Source organism: Electrophorus electricus, chromosome 15 (genome assembly GCF_013358815.1).
Source record: "Electrophorus electricus isolate fEleEle1 chromosome 15, fEleEle1.pri, whole genome shotgun sequence".
Taxonomy (NCBI): domain Eukaryota; kingdom Metazoa; phylum Chordata; class Actinopteri; order Gymnotiformes; family Gymnotidae; genus Electrophorus; species Electrophorus electricus.
In genome coordinates, this window is record NC_049549.1 from 15133191 (window position 1) to 15152385 (window position 19195).

Below are 19195 nucleotides of genomic sequence, written 5' to 3' on the forward strand. Positions count from 1 at the left end.
ATGCTTAATCAAATCCTGAAAGGTTTCTTCCGAGGAATCAAGGGATCACTATAGACTTCATCCACTGACAGGCAACATTTGTCCATGTGATTTCTTAGGTTTGGCATTGTATTTCAATACAATGCCAGAGATTTTTAGCTGTCTTTAATCAGATTCTAGAGATATTTAGCGGTCTCTCATTCAGCCTGGACTATTTCCATATATTTACATATGCTTAAATCAAGTGTTAAATCAAGAGCACAAATTAATTCACTGCATATTCTGTGGCGCACTGCACACAAGTTAACATTTTCCCCAACTGTCTGTCTCAAAACGGTAGGCCAAGGTAAATTCTAAACCTGCTTGTTTGACTTCTTTACATTTCATTCAGCAATGGGTAGCAGGAAACCTGATCACTGATTTGCAGGTCTCGTTGACACAAACGCCTGCATGACTCAGCCTTGAACTATCTGAAATTAACAGTCTTGGACGGTGTACTGATATACGGCTCAAACCGGCAAAACATTTCAGAAGAACATTTCAAGTCCATCAGCTATAGACCGCGCACTTCGAAAGTGTCCCCTCTTTCTGATTGGGACGCCCCGTGCTGTCCCGAGGCCCGCTCTCTCCCGTTACCTGCGCGTCAGCTTGGAGGTGAGTTTGCTGAAGAGGTTGGAGGTGGCCCGACTGCGGGCGTGGGGTAGGGGGCTGGCGTCGTGCGACAGGGTGGGCGAGGCGGGTGGAGCGTGCGTGGGCGTGCGGCGCTCTCGTAGCTGGCCGCCGTGGAAGGTGCTGCGGACCGTGGAGCCTCTGGTCAAGCGGGAACGTTCGGCCGAGGAGGGGGTGGCCACGCCCGCGCCGGTGATGCTGTGCGTGGAGGGCGACGCTGGCGGTAAACGGTGTGAGAGGGAGCTGGGGAGAGAGAGAGAGACCGACGTTACACGCCGGGCGCAATAACAGGCCTGCAGTGACGGAGGGGAGGATCAGATAGCGGCACAGATGGGGCGGCTCGGGTGAAACGTGAACGCCGCGTGCTGAGTCATTTCTGCTACGAAGGCTCCCTTTCACTCTCCCACTTTCAGTGTTTCATTCTTTCAGTTTCTCTCTCTACATGGAAATTTCGTGCCGGACCACGAGTGACCCGGGCCCTTCGCAAAAAACGCCTGTAGCTGTACATCCGATCGGCAGAGAGTGAGCAACTGTTATGTTCTAGTGGGTTCTGTGCGAACGTGGACACTCACAACACAAGTGAGAAAGACAAAGACAGAGAGTGAGAGTGAGAGTGAGAGTGAGAGTGAGAGTGAGAGGTATTTCTTAATTGGATCTTTGACCGGGACTTTTATTCAGACAGCCTAGCAAATACGCCCCTTTTCCCCCTTTTAACAGAACACTTAACATGCTCAGCTTCTCATCCCGACAAACACACCCACTCATTCGCAAAAACTCCCTCTTCATCACAGTACAAACAATATCTCGATAACACCTTTGAAGTTCAAACCCCTCTATATTAGTCATGTTCTTGTAAAAGCCAAACTCCAAAGTGAGTGTGGATTTCATAAGAGCTAGGATGACGGCAAAATGTTACGGCCAAATCTGCTCCTATTTGTTCCTTCTTGTATTGTACCAACATTTGCCCGCGCAACCAAAAAGAAGCTGCCACTTCATCTTTTCTCTGCAGTTGTAACCTGCTTTAAAAATAGAGCTTTGTGATGTGAAATCTTCACTTTATTTTTGAAACAGCACTTTGTGAAGCAAATTGGCATCTTTAGTCTTGGACGCTCTAAAAAACACACGAACAATGGCCACAAAGACCATAAAACAAACACGCATCACAAACACTTGGACTGATCACAGGTACAAACAAGCCCATGTAAAATCCTCCACTGGAGATCACCAGTCCTCTTGACCTCTTGGTGGCTGTACAGCGTTCTCCAAACTGTTCCCAGCAGCCCCAAGCTTGTGCCTCCACACTGTGCCCACTTTCCCTCTCAGTGATGTCTTATTTCATATCTTCACACAACTTTTGTACAAAAATTGTACATTTTATGGATGATCAAGTTATACTGTCCAAGAAGGCCCGAACAAATTGTTCTTCAAATTAGGTATAATCCCAATATAATCCTAATATAATCCCAATCCCCCACTGGGCACTGTGCTTCTATTCCAGTAATCCTGTAGTAAGGAACACTCTTTCTGTGTCTTTTCACTCACATGTCAGTAACAATCTTGACATAAGAAACAGCCCAACAAAGAAACTTCCACCTCCAGGTCAACAAGACCCAGTCCAACAACATCCACTACATGCAACAGTCTCTGAAACACATAACATCTGGGCAAGGCCTGGTGCCCGACAGCCCTCAGCATGCAAACAGATCCCTTTAATCAGGGGTTCATCCAGCGGCAAAAAAAAAAAAGTCCCTTTAAGATCAGTATGCAAAAAACAAACAAACAATCTCAAAGTTTAAATAGTCCATAATGAAAAAGAGGCAATCTGTTCAGACGTAGTTATCCCGGGTCTCAGAAAAACATAACTACAGCCATCTGAAACCCATCAGTATGAAAAATAAAGCTGACCACACCTCTGTATATCAAATCCACTGGGCCAGTTAAAAATCTCTGAATTAACTTGTTGTGAGATTTCTGGAAATAAACAAGCTTTGACAAGTACTGTCTTTCATGCGCTTTATTCTGCTTTGCAAAGTAAAGGTTCTGTCTCGCATACAGAAGTCTGAGAGAAGAGGAGCGCCAATCAAAGCACACGCACAGACACACGCCCACACCCACACCCACACACACAGTTGTTTACGTAGAGAATGAGATAAGACCAGTCTAGGCTGAAGGCTGGCCTCCAGGATTGTAGTCACAGCTGACAAGACACATTTTACAGTTCCCATCTAGTTTCCCTCCCTTAAACTTTTGACCTATCCTTAGCAAATTTGTGCACAACATAGAAAACATACACTTCAATTTTCTCCCAGAAACTGCATGCGGAAGTGCTCGACAAATGCAGCAGACCACAGTATCATTGAGATGATCAGGCTCTTATCAACACCCTCCCTCTAAAAGACATTAGCAGGTGCATCCATTTCAATCTCGCTAAGATACTCAATGTCTTTTCCACCACCACTTTCCACTAACCTGATTCAATCTGGCCAAGGACGTAAAGCCATCCCCAGACTGAGCCCATGTATACCGAGAGAGAAAGAGAAAAAATGAGATAAAGAGAGCAAGACAGAGAGAGAGAGAGTGAGTGAGTGAGTAAGCGACAGAGACAAGTGAGACATACACTAAGAGAAGATGCTCTTGGCATGTGTCCTGCTCTGCGCCCTCCAGGGTGCTGGAGTTGGTGCTACACTAAAATCTCACACACAGCCTCGCCAGCAGTCTGGAGCCACTTTGGTTAATGCTCTAAATAAGCCTGCACTGATACAGCAGCCTCATCTCACACATCCACACACGGGCTTGACTCTAACACAGACAGTGGGAGAGTCTGACTACACACGCATTTATTTAGACTTTATATACAGTATATATTCTGCATTCAGAATATTCTGCAGCTCTGTAAGTAATGTTTTGTGGATCGAGTAACAGTAATGAATATAGTGTGTGCTTCCTAAGTACACTTTTTTAGGGAAAACCACAAAGAGATTGTGTCATTATACACCACAGAGGAAGAGAGTACGTTGTTTAGGTCAGTATGAACAGTGCAGTAAGACATGGGGAGTGTGGCTGGTGCACGTTTTCTAGACTAACAGTGCTGGAGAGAAGGTGCTGGTTCAGCTCAGGCAGGCTCACCAGCTGCAACCTGGAGCAGGTTAAACATCCACCACCCCCACCACCCCCCAAACCTCCATCAGATCACACGACCAACGCCGTCTGTTACACAACAGAGAGAGGAAATTCATACGAACGAGAGAGGGTGGTGGGACAGACAGAGAGACAGAGATACAGAGACAGCACACGCAAAAAGAGGATAGGGATAGGAAGAAGGGAAGAGAGGGGGAGAGAGAGACAGAGATACAGAGACAGCACACGCAAAAAGAGGATAGGGATAGGAAGAAGGGAAGAGAGGGGGAGAGAGACAGAGATACAGAGACAGCACACGCAAAAAGAGGATAGGGATAGGAAGAAGGGAAGAGAGGGGGAGAGAGACAGATACAGAGACAGCACACGCAAAAAGAGGATAGGGATAGGAAGAAGGGAAGAGAGGGGGAGAGAGAGACAGAGATACAGAGACAGCACACGCAAAAAGAGGATAGGGATAGGAAGAAGGGAAGAGAGGGGGAGAGAGAGATAGAGATACAGAGACAGCACACGCAAAAAGAGGATAGGGATAGGAAGAAGGGAAGAGAGGGGGAGAGAGAGATAGAGATACAGAGACAGCACACGCAAAAAGAGGATAGGGATAGGAAGAAGGCAAGAGAGGGGGAGAGAGAGATAGAGGGAGAAAGTTGGAGAGAGCCAGGGCCAGATTCTACTGTGAAACACACGCTGTCTGCCACTGCTGAAACATCTGCCGGGAACATCAAAAACCACATTGATCTAATAAATGGCACCTCTTTACCTACACAGCTGATGATTTCAGAACATACCACACAATACAAGATACTTCTCTAGGTTTTAATGTAGAAAGCATCTAGTCTTAACTGAACAGATGATATCAGGTAACTCTAAACAGAAACACCCACCCACAGACCCATGTTCACTTCACACACACACACACACACACACACACACACACACACAGTACCTGTTCTCCTTGCCGTTCTGCAGTAAGGAGTGTCTATCCGTGCTGGAGCGGTCGGTGCACACATATGTGTTTCTGCGGGTCATGGCACTTGCTGGGATGTTGTTCTGGAGAACAAAAACAAGATAAGCAACAAACACGTAAGGCCACAGGTGAAACGCATTATACAAACACCACGGCCATGGGTGAAATGCATTATACAAACACCATGGCCATGGGTGAAATGCATTATACAAACACCATGGCCATGGGTGAAACATGTTATATAAACACCACGGTCGCAGGTGAAACACATTATATTAATACCATGGCCACAGGTGAAACACATATAAACACCACGGTCACGGGTGAAACACATTATATAAACACCATGGCCACGGGTGAAACACATTATACATTCACATATACAGCATTTGGCAGACTCTCTTATCCAGAGCAACTTACAAAAGTGCTTTACTCATAGAAACCCCACGACCACGGGCGCATTACTTCCACTCCATCTATTGCCCATCATTCTGCAGTGGATTCTCAGCCCCAGTATGTTGACCTACGTGTGCGTGTGCTGATGCACCTGAGTCAGATCATTTGCTTGGTTTCCAAAGAAGGCACATGCTGAGACTGTGGGAATACTGCCATAGAAGGCCTGTGTGTGCCCTGATCCTAACTACACTTTAACATACATCCACATCTACATGACCTCTGCTATCTTCACTATCTTTATGTCAATGTTATCTTCACAGCCCTGTGTTACACTCTGCTGTGTTTGGAGAAAATAACTCCGCCGCCAAGCGTCTGTCTGCACAGGCATCTCGCCCTCACCGCCGTGATGGGAACGTCCTTGCGGCGGTCGGGGATCTCGGCCTTGTTGGGGTTGCTGGCCATGCTGACCATGGGGCTGGAGGGTGGAATGCTCCGGCTACCCACAGTGCTGCAGCTGGACTTGCGTGCTGCCAAACGCTCGTCCTTCAGCTCCGCCTCTCCGGGCCCTGGCCCCGCCCCAGCTGTCGCAGTGGGGCTGCGCTTGGGGTGGGCCGTTGGCACTGCAGGGCCGCCTGCCACATGTCCAGGGGAAGACAGGGAACACAGTCAGACAGCCTGGCAGATTTACTGTGAGGCTGTAAGCTACGGCATGCTGGAAATGCCATTAGTACAGTGGCATTCCGAATATGAATGAATGAAACAAACAAATTAAAAGTTCAGGACCAAGTATTATTTCTTAAATGTCAGCAGAGCTACTCATTATCTATGATCTCAGGCTAAACCAGTTTGCAGTTGTTGAGTCACTGAGGTTATTTCAGAACCGGGGACAGGTGAACTGGAGACTCACAGAAGTCACTGTGCCTCCTCTGGCGGTGGTAGGTGGAAGCACTGCGCTGGGCCTTGCTGTGGGTGGAGGCTGAGGTGGAGCTGGACGAGGAAGTGGAGGAATGTTTACTGGTACCGTTGGTTATAGGACTGGGCCGTACACGCGCCAGGGAAAGACTACTGCTCGACCGGGACTCACTGACATCCTGTGTAGGGGGACAGGCATGGGTGAACCACATCTGCGTAAACACACACATAATTTTATATATATAAAATATCAATTTCGCATCTCACCTCGCCTTTGCGGCCAAGCAAGAGGTAGGTGGAGGTGATCTCATTGTACTTCTGAGAGGTCAGAGCTTCTCTGATCTCCTCGCGGGTGTAACCCATGCCTACCATGACCTCTGTGGCGGAACGGAGAGAGAATGAACAGACACACTTCGTTTATTTAAGAGCAGAAGGAAAAAAATGTAGAGCAGTAAAAATCAGATCTATCATACTTCTGTTTAGTTCAGTCTCTAGCCAAACACCACGACCTGTCTGTGGAAAAAGTCCAGGAGTATCTGATGTGTTACATCAGGTACAGCTGTGTTAGATCAGGAGCAGAACTCCTCAGGGCAGCAGCTCTGCAGGAGCAGGCTTGGTCACTGGGAGGAGAGACCATCTCACCTATCCGCTCAGAGTCATTGTAGTTCTCCACAGGTTCTACGTGTGGTTTCAGCTCGTCGCCATCGTATCCGACGTTCATCCACTTATCCTTCATGATTTGCTATGGGAGACCCAGACAGACAAGTTAAGATTACCCTGGAAAAGCAGTGTTGCTCACGGCAACGCCGCCCAAGGCCGAGAGTGTGGACTGCGGCAGCGGCAGCTGTAGGCCACAGTGAGCCCTCCCCACCTCTAGGCTGCAGCGTTTGCTGGGGTTGAGCACCAGGAACCTGCGGAGGATGCCCTCGCAGTCAGTGGACATGTAGAATGGCACGCGATACTTCCCCCGCAGGACTCGCTCCCTCAGCTCCTGGCGGAGGACGAAGAGAGAGACCGTTCAGCGCCCTGTCTGACCAGACACGTCTCGGCAAGGGCATTGGGCACCCGGGGACACATGGAACAGCACTGGACCTGCATCACGTTAACACCGCTTACAAATGCCAAGTGGCACATGGAAACCGTGTCCACATACGCCTCAGTAAACATTTCGCAGAGCCTCGAGGAGGAATTCCTTATATAGAAACTACGTCACACAGAGTTGCACGCGCAGTACGGAAGCTCAGTGTTCGAGCCATCTGACCAGGGACGGATATTAGCTTTTGCACCAAGGCAACAGAGTGGCCAAACTGCTCTGCGCCAAACCTGTGGTCTTCATCAGTTGTCTTGCACGGGAAAACACTGAGTCACAGACTGTGGGTGGGAAACAGAACGAGCAGACAGACCGAAAATCCCCGAGCCGGTTCACCTTGAGGTTCTGCCCGTCAAAGGGCAGCGAGCCGCTGACCAGCGTGTAGAGGATGACCCCCAGGCTCCAGACGTCCACCTCGGGCCCGTCGTACTTCTTGCCCTGGAAGAGCTCGGGTGCGGCGTAGGGTGGGCTGCCGCAGAACGTGTCCAGCTTGCTGCCCACCGTGAACTCATTGCTGAAGCCGAAGTCGGCGATCTTGATGTTGGAATCAGCGTCGAGCAGCAGGTTCTCTGCCTGAGGGAGGAGAAAGGGAGAGAAAGAAAGCGAGACAGAGAGAAACAGAAAGCGAGAAAAAGAAAAATATAGAGAGAGAGAGAGAGAGAGAGAGAGAGAGAGAGAGAGAGAGAGAAAACATGTTTTTAAAGCAATGGAAGAATTGTTAATGTGTGATGCAGGGTCTGACATATGGGTGACATGAACAACACTCTGAGTGCTAACTGAAAAGAGACAGACGGCACTGGGAACAATACCTTCAGGTCCCTGTGAACTATGCTCTTCTGATGGCAGTAGTGAACGGCAGACACAATCTGAAAGCAGACTGACACCTTTAACACAGTTAACCATTACATCCTCCTCACCGAGTGCTGAGGGGCGTATTCATGACGAGAACCTTTCATACCCCCTGAAAACAGTGGAGTCCAAAAACAGGAAGTCTATTTACACAGTCATGCTGAAAAGGAAAGCAGACTTGAGCAAGGCTTCACAGGTCAAAGGGCAGAATGTCTTACCTGCCGAAATTTAGCTCGTGCCTCCTTCTCTTTCATTCTCCCATGCGCCACGAGGTAGTCGAACACCTCACCTGTTCCAGATGTGAAGAGAGGCAGCGAGAGAGAGGCAGCGAGAGAGAGGCAGAGAGAGAGAGGATGCACAATAAACTTTATTCCTGTACAACACAACAGCAATAATTGAGTGTTTAAAAGTATGAGGAAGTAGACGTCACACGTTACTGCAACTCAGTAAAACACTACATACTTAACTCAAGATCAATTTAATGGTTACATTTATTTAATAAGGTTTTAATATGTAAAGAAAACAAAACAGACTGATATTCTATTGCCTGTGACTTTGAAGAAATTTTGCATATAGGCCTCACAATTCTCAAGAACGTGTTTTGAAAGAGAGATGCAGAGCCAGAGTGAGTGTTTAGGCCTGTGAGAGGGGAACACAGATGACAGGTTGCTAGTGGGTGGAGCAGTTCTTAGTGTGCACGCACGTAGCACAGGCCGGGGCAGATCGGTGCTACCGGGCGAGTGCATGGGCTGCTAAGCTCAGAGCGGGTCTGCCCGCCTGCCCGCCTGCCCGCCTGCCCGCCCGCCTGCTGAAGTAGGCAAGCTGCACTGGAGTTAAAAGAAGCTTTACTCAGCTATGAATAGCGGAAGGAAGAGAGCATGGGCCGAGCTCGGGGAAGCACAAGGGTGAAGGTGTAGTGGAAACCAGGAAAAGCTGCACTCAGGGGAGGATGGTGGACTGCTGGGACAGATGCATGTACTGTGTGTGTGTGTGTGTGTGTGTGTATGTGTGTGTGTGTGTGTGTGTGTGTGTGTGTGTGTGCACAGTGAGTGAGGTGAATGGTCTGAATACACGTGTTTGTTCATGTTTGAGCCCATGCTGGAGGGTACATGTATAGGTTATAAAGGAAGGCTGGAGTATGTGTGTGTGTGTGTGTGTGTGTGTATGCGTGTGTGTGTGTGTGTGTGTGTGTGTGTGTGTGTGTGTGTGTGTGTGTGTGTAGGTGAGGGCTTGCCACGTTACATTTCAGTGAACTACAGGCGAAAAAAGGCACAGTTGCAGGACAAAAACATTGAAATGACAAAAATTCAGGGTGGGCTCGTCACCACTATAATCACCCTGTTCTTACTGAGGGCCTGATCCAGGCTCAAACTTCACTATTTGTGCCATGGCAGCAAGAGATACATTCAGAAGAGATACATTCAGTTCTAATCAAAGACTGGGCTTTATCTTAATTTCACACGTATTTGCTCTCTGAGAGTGTGTAGGACCCGAGGATTCCTTACCACCACTGGCGTACTCCATAATAAGGTACAACGTCTTCTCCGTTTCAATCACTTCAAAGAGCTGAACTGCAGAGGATAAAATAAGGAGAGAGTGATTCAGAAAGGTAGCAGTGCAGAAAAGCTTCCGTATGGGTGTGTTGCTCGTTTATACAGAAGACATTCTCAAAAACCAAGAGTTTTTTCCCCCATTTACTACTGTTAAGAGCACATTCTATTCAGGACAACTTCGCCACTGGACTAGAACCAACATCATGAAATCTCCAGGGATCACAGCAGCAGGAAGGTGGGGCGGATGATGAAACGAAAACATTCCTACATTTCCTACAATGTGGTTTGACTATACTGATGTTATCTAAGCATACATAACTTACACCGCACACAGCGCCCCAGCACATGCTGTGTGAGGACTCACTGTACATTGGTAGACACTGACAAATTAACTGGTTTGTGGGCAGTATCTATCAAATTATGGCCAGTAACAGTAACATAGCTGTTATATAAAACAACATGTAAATGGTAACATTTTTGAAAAGGTGAAAAAGTAATAGGCAATAAGCTCAAGGCAGAGGGAAAACGGGCAATGCAGACACACACACACTCACACACACACACACACACCCTTTAGATTAGGCAGCTCAGAGTTTAACGTGACTCACCTATGTTTGGGTGGTTGAGACCTTTCATGAGCCGCACCTCTCGAAAGAGCTGCAGGAGAAACAGCAGCCATTACAAACCTGACTTACTTAAACAGACACTGCTTAGGTACAGAAATGTTGACACACAGGGTCAAACAAACACAGTGGAGTTCACCCCCAAACCTACGAGTGGAACGGAAAGAATGATAGCGAGCGCAGCTGGTAACTACAGGGGAAACCCACTGATTCATCTCGTCACTGATGCCAAAGGGTCATGAGCGAGCGCCTCTACTCTGAAGCCTAGCTCACTAATCACACATTTCTGGGGGGCCTGAGGTAGAAGCCCAGCATAGAGGCACGCTCACTCTAGTCCCAGGAGAGAGAGAGAGAGAGAGAGGTATAAAATAGAAAATAAGAGAAACAGTGAGAAAGAATGAAAAGAATGTGCTGAGGGCTGACAGGCCACATGGCAACATCAGTGGTCATTCTTCATCAAAACACACACGGTAGCTCTGGGAGACAGCGAGAGAGAGAGAGAGAGAGAGAGAGAGAGAGAGAGAGAGAGAGAGAGAGAGAGAGAGAGAGGGAGAGAGAGAGAGAGAGAGAGAGAGAGGAGTACACAAACAGCCATGGCAGAAAGGCCAGAAAGAAGAAAGAAATAATTAAGTGATTAAGAAAGAAGGAAGCTGAGACAGAGACGGAGAAGCAGACGCACAGCTAAACGGAGATGACAAATGCAAATAGTAAAATGAAAGAGAAAAGGGGACAGACAGAAAGACCCAGAACTGCACAGACAGACCGACAGCTGTACCGAAGGCCACGTGGTTCACCCTCTGCATGGCATCAGCCCTCTGGGTGTCCTGCGTTTTAAGCATCTAGACGTGTACACCAGTGCTCCTGCCTTGGGGACAACAGCTGCTAGAAACGTCTGCATCAAGCTTCACGAACCAGACGTTCCCACAGCCCATCACGAACATAACATTAACAGGACGTGCCCCTAAAAACAGCGTCACAAGACCGTCATATTCTGTTACTGTTTCAGGGAAGACGACTACAAAACTGAGAGAAAGACTCATCGGGTGTCGCCAGTTCTTGTCATCTTCACGCCTGCTGACAGCATAAAAGAGAAAACCTTCCCACGAGACCTCTGACATTGTTTTAACATTGTTTCACTGGTGCTTGGCTAACTGCTTTTCCATTTGCGCCCTCTCTAAACACCGAAGAGGCCGTTTTCCGGACACAAAGCCCAGGCCTGGATTACATTACTCCGCTAATGGTAATTCCCCATTGACAACGCTGCCCGGTCGATGATCGAGCTTTTTCGGCACCAAAAATAGCAACTCTCTGTTTGGCGTAAACGTTCACTGGCTTTAGACGTAGTTGCAGACTCCCAAACACAGTGCCTTGTGTCAAAACACACCAGCCTGACTGGTATTAGAGCAGGCCCGTTCCTTATTTACATCGCAGACAGACACAAGATCACAATCATCTTGTCACGATGCGCACTTAGAAAAGGGCTTTGGAGAATGTTTCTCAGTGGAAAGGAGAAACAATTTCACTGTAAAGAAAGCTAGAAAGACCAGTCTCCAGTACTATGGGTTAAGGAGTGCAATCTGTGTTTCCAACAGAAAGAAAAGTGTCTAAATATGAATTTATCTTCCACAAAGACCCATTTCATTTGGATGGTATTATTGCATCATTTGAGTGTTCATATTTCAGTGCACCTGTAAGAATGTTCCAGAAGGTAGGATGGGTTCACAGTGCTTGAACCAAAGCACTGTTGACTAACATCTCACAGTTATATGTCGCAGACACTCAACTCGACGACTGGGTCTGTGGTGAGGAAATTTATTGCAACAGTGAGCAGGAGTCTGAGAGTCATTCTGGATCACCTGAAAACCTTTCAGAGTTAAAGCTTTCACAGGACAGATTGTACATGGCATCTGCTTAAATTCACTAATCTTTTTATGTCATGCATGTATGATTCTTGCACACGCGCACACACGTGCACAAATGAGCACACACTCAAACACAATGAGATATAGGTATATTACATAATGGCCATAAATTATATTACCTTTCTGACACGTATATTGGCACAGTTCTGATTTCGGCACGGGACAGCAGCAACTAACTCAAGGCCTCACTGTCTACATGCCCTTGGAAAATACGGCACAAATCCCTTACTCCTTCAGCAAATCCGAATTCCTCGGGACTCACTCTTATTGAATTATGGAGGGAAGCGCACGGGCTGCTTACCGCAGCTCTAAAGACGATGACCATATAAGCCTGCCTAGCCGTGACCCCTCCCCATTTCTCTTTCTTGCTTCCTTCCTCTCTCCCCTCCCCCATCACATGCAGGCCTTCCTGGTTCGTTTCCCAGATGCTGGCTGCACGTCAGCGTCACCATGGCGACCCAACGTTGAATCTTGGTCTGGGCTGAGCTTCCCTTGGGGCCTGCCGCTGCTCTCTCCTGCCATCTCCTGCTCTCTCCTGCCCTCTCCTGCTCTCTCCTGCCCTCTCCTGCTCTCTCCTGCTCTCTCCTGCCATCTCCTGCTCTCTCCTGTCCTGCTCTCTCCTGCCCTCTCCTGCTCTCTCCTGCCATCTCCTGCCCTCTCCTGCTCTCTCCTGCTCTCTCCTGCTCTCTCCTGTCCTTTCCTGCTCTCTCCTGCTCTCTCCTGCCATCTCCTGCTCTCATGAGGACTACATTAATTCTGGGAAGGCAGAAGGCAAGGGGAACAGGGCCCTCTGCCTGCACCTCTCTCTGCTTCCACTGGCACCCAGGCCACAGCGAGGCAGCACTAATCAATACCTGAGCTGAACCCTTCTTGTGTGTGTTTTTTTCCCTCATCTTCCTCTCATCAAAGCGGTTCAAGGAGTTGTCTCCCACTTTCTTTCGCTGCTACCACGGTGGAGGGTCTCTGTACGGATGCAGGCGTCTGGCTGTGCGCCTGCCTCCGATCCCTCCTCACGTTCCCTCCCCAACGCAACACGTTAATCCAGTGCTTGTGCCCGAAGTCAGGCAGGGATTGTGAGGGAAATCCAAAATCCACCAGGTTCCATCTACATGTTTGCGTGCGGAAGTGTGCTGTATTCTACATGCATGCCTGCAGGCGTGAGTTCACATAAACATGAATGCATACCTGCAGGCATTCATGTAGAATCAGACACGCATACAGAGAACATGAGTAATGTCGTGGGTTATGAAATTAGTACAATGACTACATACATAACTACCTTTTTCTTCCAGAGATCTGTTATACAATTCATGACATAAATTCCATGGGGTACTAAATGGATCCCCTTTAGTAAAGCATTCTATTATCTACAATACACAAATCTAGCCATTGAAAAATCACCTGATTGCATAAATAAAGGAGTCTATCCAACAGGGAGAGCGAGAGAATCCCATGACTTAGCGATTCAGTTGCAGCCAGCCTTTCTGTCGTCTGTTAATATAAAAGCTGGTTTATGAAAATAATGTGTGGAAAGGTGTGTTCTGCATGTAAAAGAGTCAGCATGAGATCTGGCACCTGAAACAAGTGCAACTCCTAACTGAGATAACATAGTAACAGCTACATTTTATAGGTATTTCATTAAATGCATTAAATAAAAAACGAAGTACAAATAAGTCAAATATTTAGGGAACACTGTTTAAGTACAACAGTTTTCCTCAAAAACACAACAGATCTAAAACTGAAAGATCTAGTTAAGTATTATTTCTCTTTACAATACAGAAGGGTATCAAATTGCCTTACGTTTTCAAGGTCTTTTTGCAGTTGTAATCTGCATTATAAGAAATAGCTAAGAAATATCTTAATTCTAAGAATTGTCCGAGCTCACTGTACATAAATGATGTGAATTTCCATATTCTAGTTGGTCTGGCATTGCCTCCCTGTCATGACTACATGGCCTGACTCACCCACGCCAGCACGAGAGGGCCCTCCCTGCCGAGAGTGAGTCTGGCTCTGCATCGTAACGGACGATGTAATCTGCTGCGATCCTAAGAGGCTTAGCACTCTCCCTAGGACAGCCCTGTGCAGCCCGGGCTGCCTACCTGGGCCCACACCTACTCACAAGCACTCTCCTGTGCCCGTGCTTGGAGCAGTGGCACCTCTCCTGTCGTCCAGCCTCAGCCCTGCGCTCCTGTATTTCTGCACACACAGGCGAGGACCAAGGCTATGCCAGTTTAACAGCGCCACAGCCAAAGAGATCTCTTCCTTTGAGATTTATATCCGTACTCATTTATTCAGGCAAATTTCATCATGACTTGGGCACACAGCAGACGCACACGCAGACACGCTTGCTTTCTCAAGATCTCATTCCCATATCAAAGCCTCCCGGGGGCCTCCCCTCCAGCTCGGTTGCCCTCTTTGTTCGCCTGTCTGGAACGCTGCTCCTGGTTGCAGGAACTTGAATGAGGGACACCCAACCCCACCCCCTCTATAGTCCTCCACGATGGCGGCCCCCGAAACACTTCCCTTTTATTAAAGAAGCAATCCTATGACGGGGCCCGTGAGCACTCGGATCATCTGCGCTCCCTGCCCCGTGTGGAACAGTCTGGTCTCCCGGGAATACGAGGGCTGGGAAAGCCTATGCACAGCTTACTGTGCCTGGCCCATCCACCCCTAAACAGGATTAAGGTAAAGGGGTCTTTGGGTAAAAGAGGCAGAGAATGGGGTAGAAACTCCCTCTAGCCTCGGTGATTGTGTAAGTGATACTGCAAAATAGCCAGAGCAGTTCAGATGGGGATGGGCAAGCCTTGGCACACTGACAACGCCTAATGTCTAATGCAGGGAGCCTTCGGGTAAGCGATGGCAAGCATAACTGTTCGAAGGAAAGAGATTGCCAAGTTCCTTTTTTTTTTTGCATTAGTGCACGGATACAGGCTGTACATCATGGGACGATTTGAGTGCTTTGTTTAAAATAAGCCATCACCTAAATAGATTTAGATGGGACTATAGGAGTGTGATAAGAGTGCTTAGGTTGGGTGAGAGTACAGATATCACTATGAACAATGGGCCTCGTGCAATAGTGTTTTAGTACTCTGACCCAAAATATGTCACAGCTAATTTGTCAGAAATCAGGTCATATGTCTGTGCCATGTCAGATTCAGCAAGCATTCCTAAGTTCAAAGAACTGTCATTAACTTTGTGTAGTACAAGAGCATGTGTTGGCGAGACCTGTGAATTACCATATTTAACGTCCCTAAAATGCTTTATAAGGCTAAACACCGTGCTTGATTTGTCTGGAAATGTCATGCACAACAACTCCATCAAGAGGTAAAATGAGCATCTTTTTCCCCATTTATTTTCAGAGTCCCGTAAATGAAATCACATCACTGTAACATCAGAGGTGGATTGTAGTGGAACTGACAAAGCCAGGAAATGGGAAAGAAATGTCACTTGATTTGATCAGTCGTCACTGAAGAGTGGAGTATATCTAAAACGCTACGAGATGAAGGGAAGACAAATGACAGAATATACCTGATGCTGCAGCGTCAGGCGGTGGATGATCCACTCAAGAGTGACTGTCAATATCACCATCATGAACTGATAAATAACGTCAATTCATTTTAACTGAATGCTAATTTATCAATGTATATAAAGACAATGGGGAGTGCATCTGATGAAAGGCTACTGTCACGATTTAGATTACCATGTGAGAGTAGCAGACTGCAGCGAAATACTAGTGTCAGAGAATAATCAAAAAATTATGATTTGTTACTCATTTGTTACTTCGTTACTAAGTTTAATGTGTATATTCAAACCCTAATGAAATAGATAGCTAGAACGGATACAATTTGTTAGGCCATTTACTGTTTTTTCCTTGGAACTGTACATGACTTGTATGACAGGTCTATAGCACCCATAAATGTTGTTGTTGCCTCAGAGAAAACTGGTGAATGCTGCAAGTATGAATCTGTTCATACAAGTGGTTCTTGCATAAGGACAGCGCTGTTGTGTCGGTGTTGTTGCTATGGCTTGTTCACAAAATGCTGAGACGCAGTGTACACAGTGTACTTTTATGAAAAGAATCTAGCATCACTGTAAGGATAAATACCCCCCCCCCCCCCCCCCCCCCCCCCCGCATTTAGCCTTCCAACACCTGGGGCAGACGCATGCTCTCACACCATGGCAACGGCTGCATTTCATGTCTGTGTGAGTGTTGACAGGGAAGGAGGGCAAGCAGCAGTCTGACTGACTGAGAATGACAGAAAGAGAGAGTGAAATAGAGGGGGAGAGAATGAAAGTCAGAGGAGGGACAGAGAGAAATGTAGATAGAAGAGAAACGGGAGAGAGCACAAGCGAGAGACAGACAGACAGACAGACAGAGGCAGCATCAGACATGAGAAGAAAAACATCAAGGGGTGACGAAGAGCAGGGGGCAGGCAGCAGAAGAGATGCCCAGCTGGGAGCAGAGGCACTGGAGCGCCAGTCCGGAAGGGATCACCTGCTGCGGCGCTGGTAACGACACCCCTGTGCAGCTCGCACACCGCCCCTATCCCAGCCTCACCCTGCACCAGGGCAACCACGGAAACAAGCAACAGCCTGACACTACAAGTCAACTTTCACTTTTTGCATACCGCCGGGCAAAATCCTTTCAGCATTAATGAAAGATAATGAAGGCACGCTACACGCATTTGTCTTTACCAAATCCTGTCTGTTGTAACAACAGTATTCGTATTCCCAGACATAGGCTTAAGTATCCATGGCTTTCTCTAATGCAATAGGCACTTGGTCATGAGAACAGGCTCTGCAAAGTCAAGGTTAGACATGCTCCCTTGGCAACGGAGTGCTGTTTGAACGATCAGCGCCACTAACGGCAATTCTCACATGCGAAGTGTGAATGTCATGCAATGCTCCCTCACACAAAGCGGAGATTCCAGAGGGCCCAGTCACACACACAGGCATGCAGATCAAATTAAAATCATCGCTTAAAGCAACCTAACATGACAAAGAAGGTACCGGAACAACGCCCTTGGAGGAAAAGCAGCCAGTGGAACAGACAGAAGAGAGCGGACATCAGCAGGTGGTGAAAGCGTTGTGTTCTGTACACGGGAATATGTAACTCCGCAGAAAGGTGGCATGGATTCTGGAACAGCTGCTGTATAGCCTAAGCATTAGAGTCAGAGTGAGTATTTAAATCCCCAAGGTGCACCTGTGATAATCCTCCAGAGATACATCACTGTAAAATACATTATACAAAAGCAGACACTACTGGGCTTGGCTCAAACACAACATTACTGGAGCTCACACTAAGAAAGCAAGAGGTATAAAAGACAGTCTTTAATCAAACTGCTCATCTTACCCATATGAACATTTCCGCTCAAATTGCTGTTTGCCATCTTTAGCTTGAGTAAATGTGAATGGACTAGAGTTCTCCAGATTTCATGCAAACGAGTGAGATTAGCAATGCAAATTACGAGGTGTTCCGACACTCTGTCAGATGAAACAGCATTGCATCACTGAGCAGTGCCTCAACACAGCCATCAAAGCAATTGTGAAATAGACCACAGTCAAGGGGCTCCCAGTTACGATACTCGGGTTAAAGTTCATGTTCTGCTGCTGTATTATCAGACAAAGCCTGACCAAAAGAAACCACTTTTGGGCCTTGTGATTCAAGCTGATGAGCTTGTGATTCAAGCTCCAACAGATTGCAGTTTTATATTCTTATCTTATCTTATCTTCTGGGAGTCAAATAACAGTTCAGCACTGATGCGGTATTGTGATGAGTGTTACTGCACAAGTTTCCTCATCAGGCATACATCTTATATTTAAATAATTAGTGAAAAGAAACACTTAAGAAGACCTGAAGTTAGAATCTGGGTCTTACCTTTTGCAGGCTGGTTGGGTTGAGTTGGGTTTTGTCGATAATCTTTATTGCAACCTGAAAATTGTAAAGGTACATGTGATTAGTGGATTGAGGTGTCTGACATCTCGCACATAAAAAAAGTTCTGCCCATATTCTGCCGCTGTAAAAGTCACAACAACCAAACACTTCCCATATATTTGATGGCATGATTACTCTTTGGTCAAAGTGTCAGAAAACTGGAAAACTGGATGGATTTCTTTGGTGAGCTTTGTTTGTGTCACAACGCTCCATTGCTACAGATCAGCATGCTCCTATCTAGTCATGAAGGATGACCATACTGCTCAGTTTATGGTTTGCACACTCCGCCAATTGATTTCAACTCAATTAAGGGCAGCTGTTACAGCAGGGAAACACGAAACTCAGCAGGACAGAGTTCCTCCAAGCCAGGACTTCCAAGCCAGTCGTTCCAGACCTATAAGAGCACGGCGGGGCTTTACCTCTCTGCCCGTCAGGATGTGACGTGCCAGCTTCACCTTGGCGAAGTTGCCCTTGCCAATGGTTTTGAGCAGCCGGTAGTTGCCGATGTGGGGATGCTCGTCCGAGCACGAGGCGATGGAGCTGCGGCAGCGAGCCCCCAGGGAGCGGCTGGACCAGGCCGAGCCCTTCTCTGAGCGGCTGGCTGAGAGTGGTGCATGCTGGGGAGGGAGCAGAGGTATCTTGAGCATGCAAAACCCTTTTTTATGGCAACATTTTGACACCGGAAAACACAGAGCATCAGCAGTCACGCTTGCTAAAACTTTCATGACCAACATGTACAGGTACACACCCCTAGTGGATTAACTGATTAGCTCTGCATGGAGATGAACAGGGCAGAATTTTGGGAAGCAAGACTTTAGCACACAGGTGTCTGGTTCCTGAGCCTGTGAAAGGCAAGCTGACCCTCGCTAGGCAACATAGCACTGACCTGCCACAGCTGGGCTCTGTTTGCTTCTGTGTCTTAGAAGAGCAAGCCATGAGGTGTGACTAAGGCCCTCGGTATCTTCTATTCTAGCCTAGTCTATTGTGGAATGTGTTGTGCTTTCACAGTGTGTTGCTAAGTGATGTCAATACATTCTAGCCTCCATGACTAGCCCAATGCACACATAGTAAATATAAAGTTTGGGTGATTCATTCTTTAATTTAGTTATAGTACATGCATGTTTATCAATGTGGTATATTGATATAAGCGCTTTAACAGTGAATG

The 19195-nt window shown here is 47.3% G+C and overlaps 1 protein-coding gene across 8 annotated transcripts in view; it reads right to left on the bottom strand.

The window, feature by feature from the left end:
- The window catches only part of mark4 (microtubule affinity regulating kinase 4), a 33851-nt gene that overhangs the window by 7907 nt on the left and 6749 nt on the right, over window positions 1-19195 (bottom strand). For all 8 annotated transcript variants that reach the window (XM_026997672.2, XM_026997679.2, XM_026997673.2 and 5 more), the window contains exons 2-15: window positions 18450-18647; window positions 17974-18027; window positions 10159-10207; window positions 9503-9568; window positions 8216-8286; window positions 7958-8014; window positions 7485-7721; window positions 6930-7049; window positions 6701-6800; window positions 6326-6435; window positions 6054-6237; window positions 5546-5778; window positions 4730-4833; window positions 616-891 (exon numbers count right to left, since the gene is read on the bottom strand). In XM_026997672.2, the coding sequence (XP_026853473.1) occupies window positions 616-891; window positions 4730-4833; window positions 5546-5778; window positions 6054-6237; window positions 6326-6435; window positions 6701-6800; window positions 6930-7049; window positions 7485-7721; window positions 7958-8014; window positions 8216-8286; window positions 9503-9568; window positions 10159-10207; window positions 17974-18027; window positions 18450-18647 (1859 nt within the window). The remainder of the gene's footprint in view (window positions 1-615; window positions 892-4729; window positions 4834-5545; window positions 5779-6053; window positions 6238-6325; window positions 6436-6700; window positions 6801-6929; window positions 7050-7484; window positions 7722-7957; window positions 8015-8215; window positions 8287-9502; window positions 9569-10158; window positions 10208-17973; window positions 18028-18449; window positions 18648-19195) is intronic.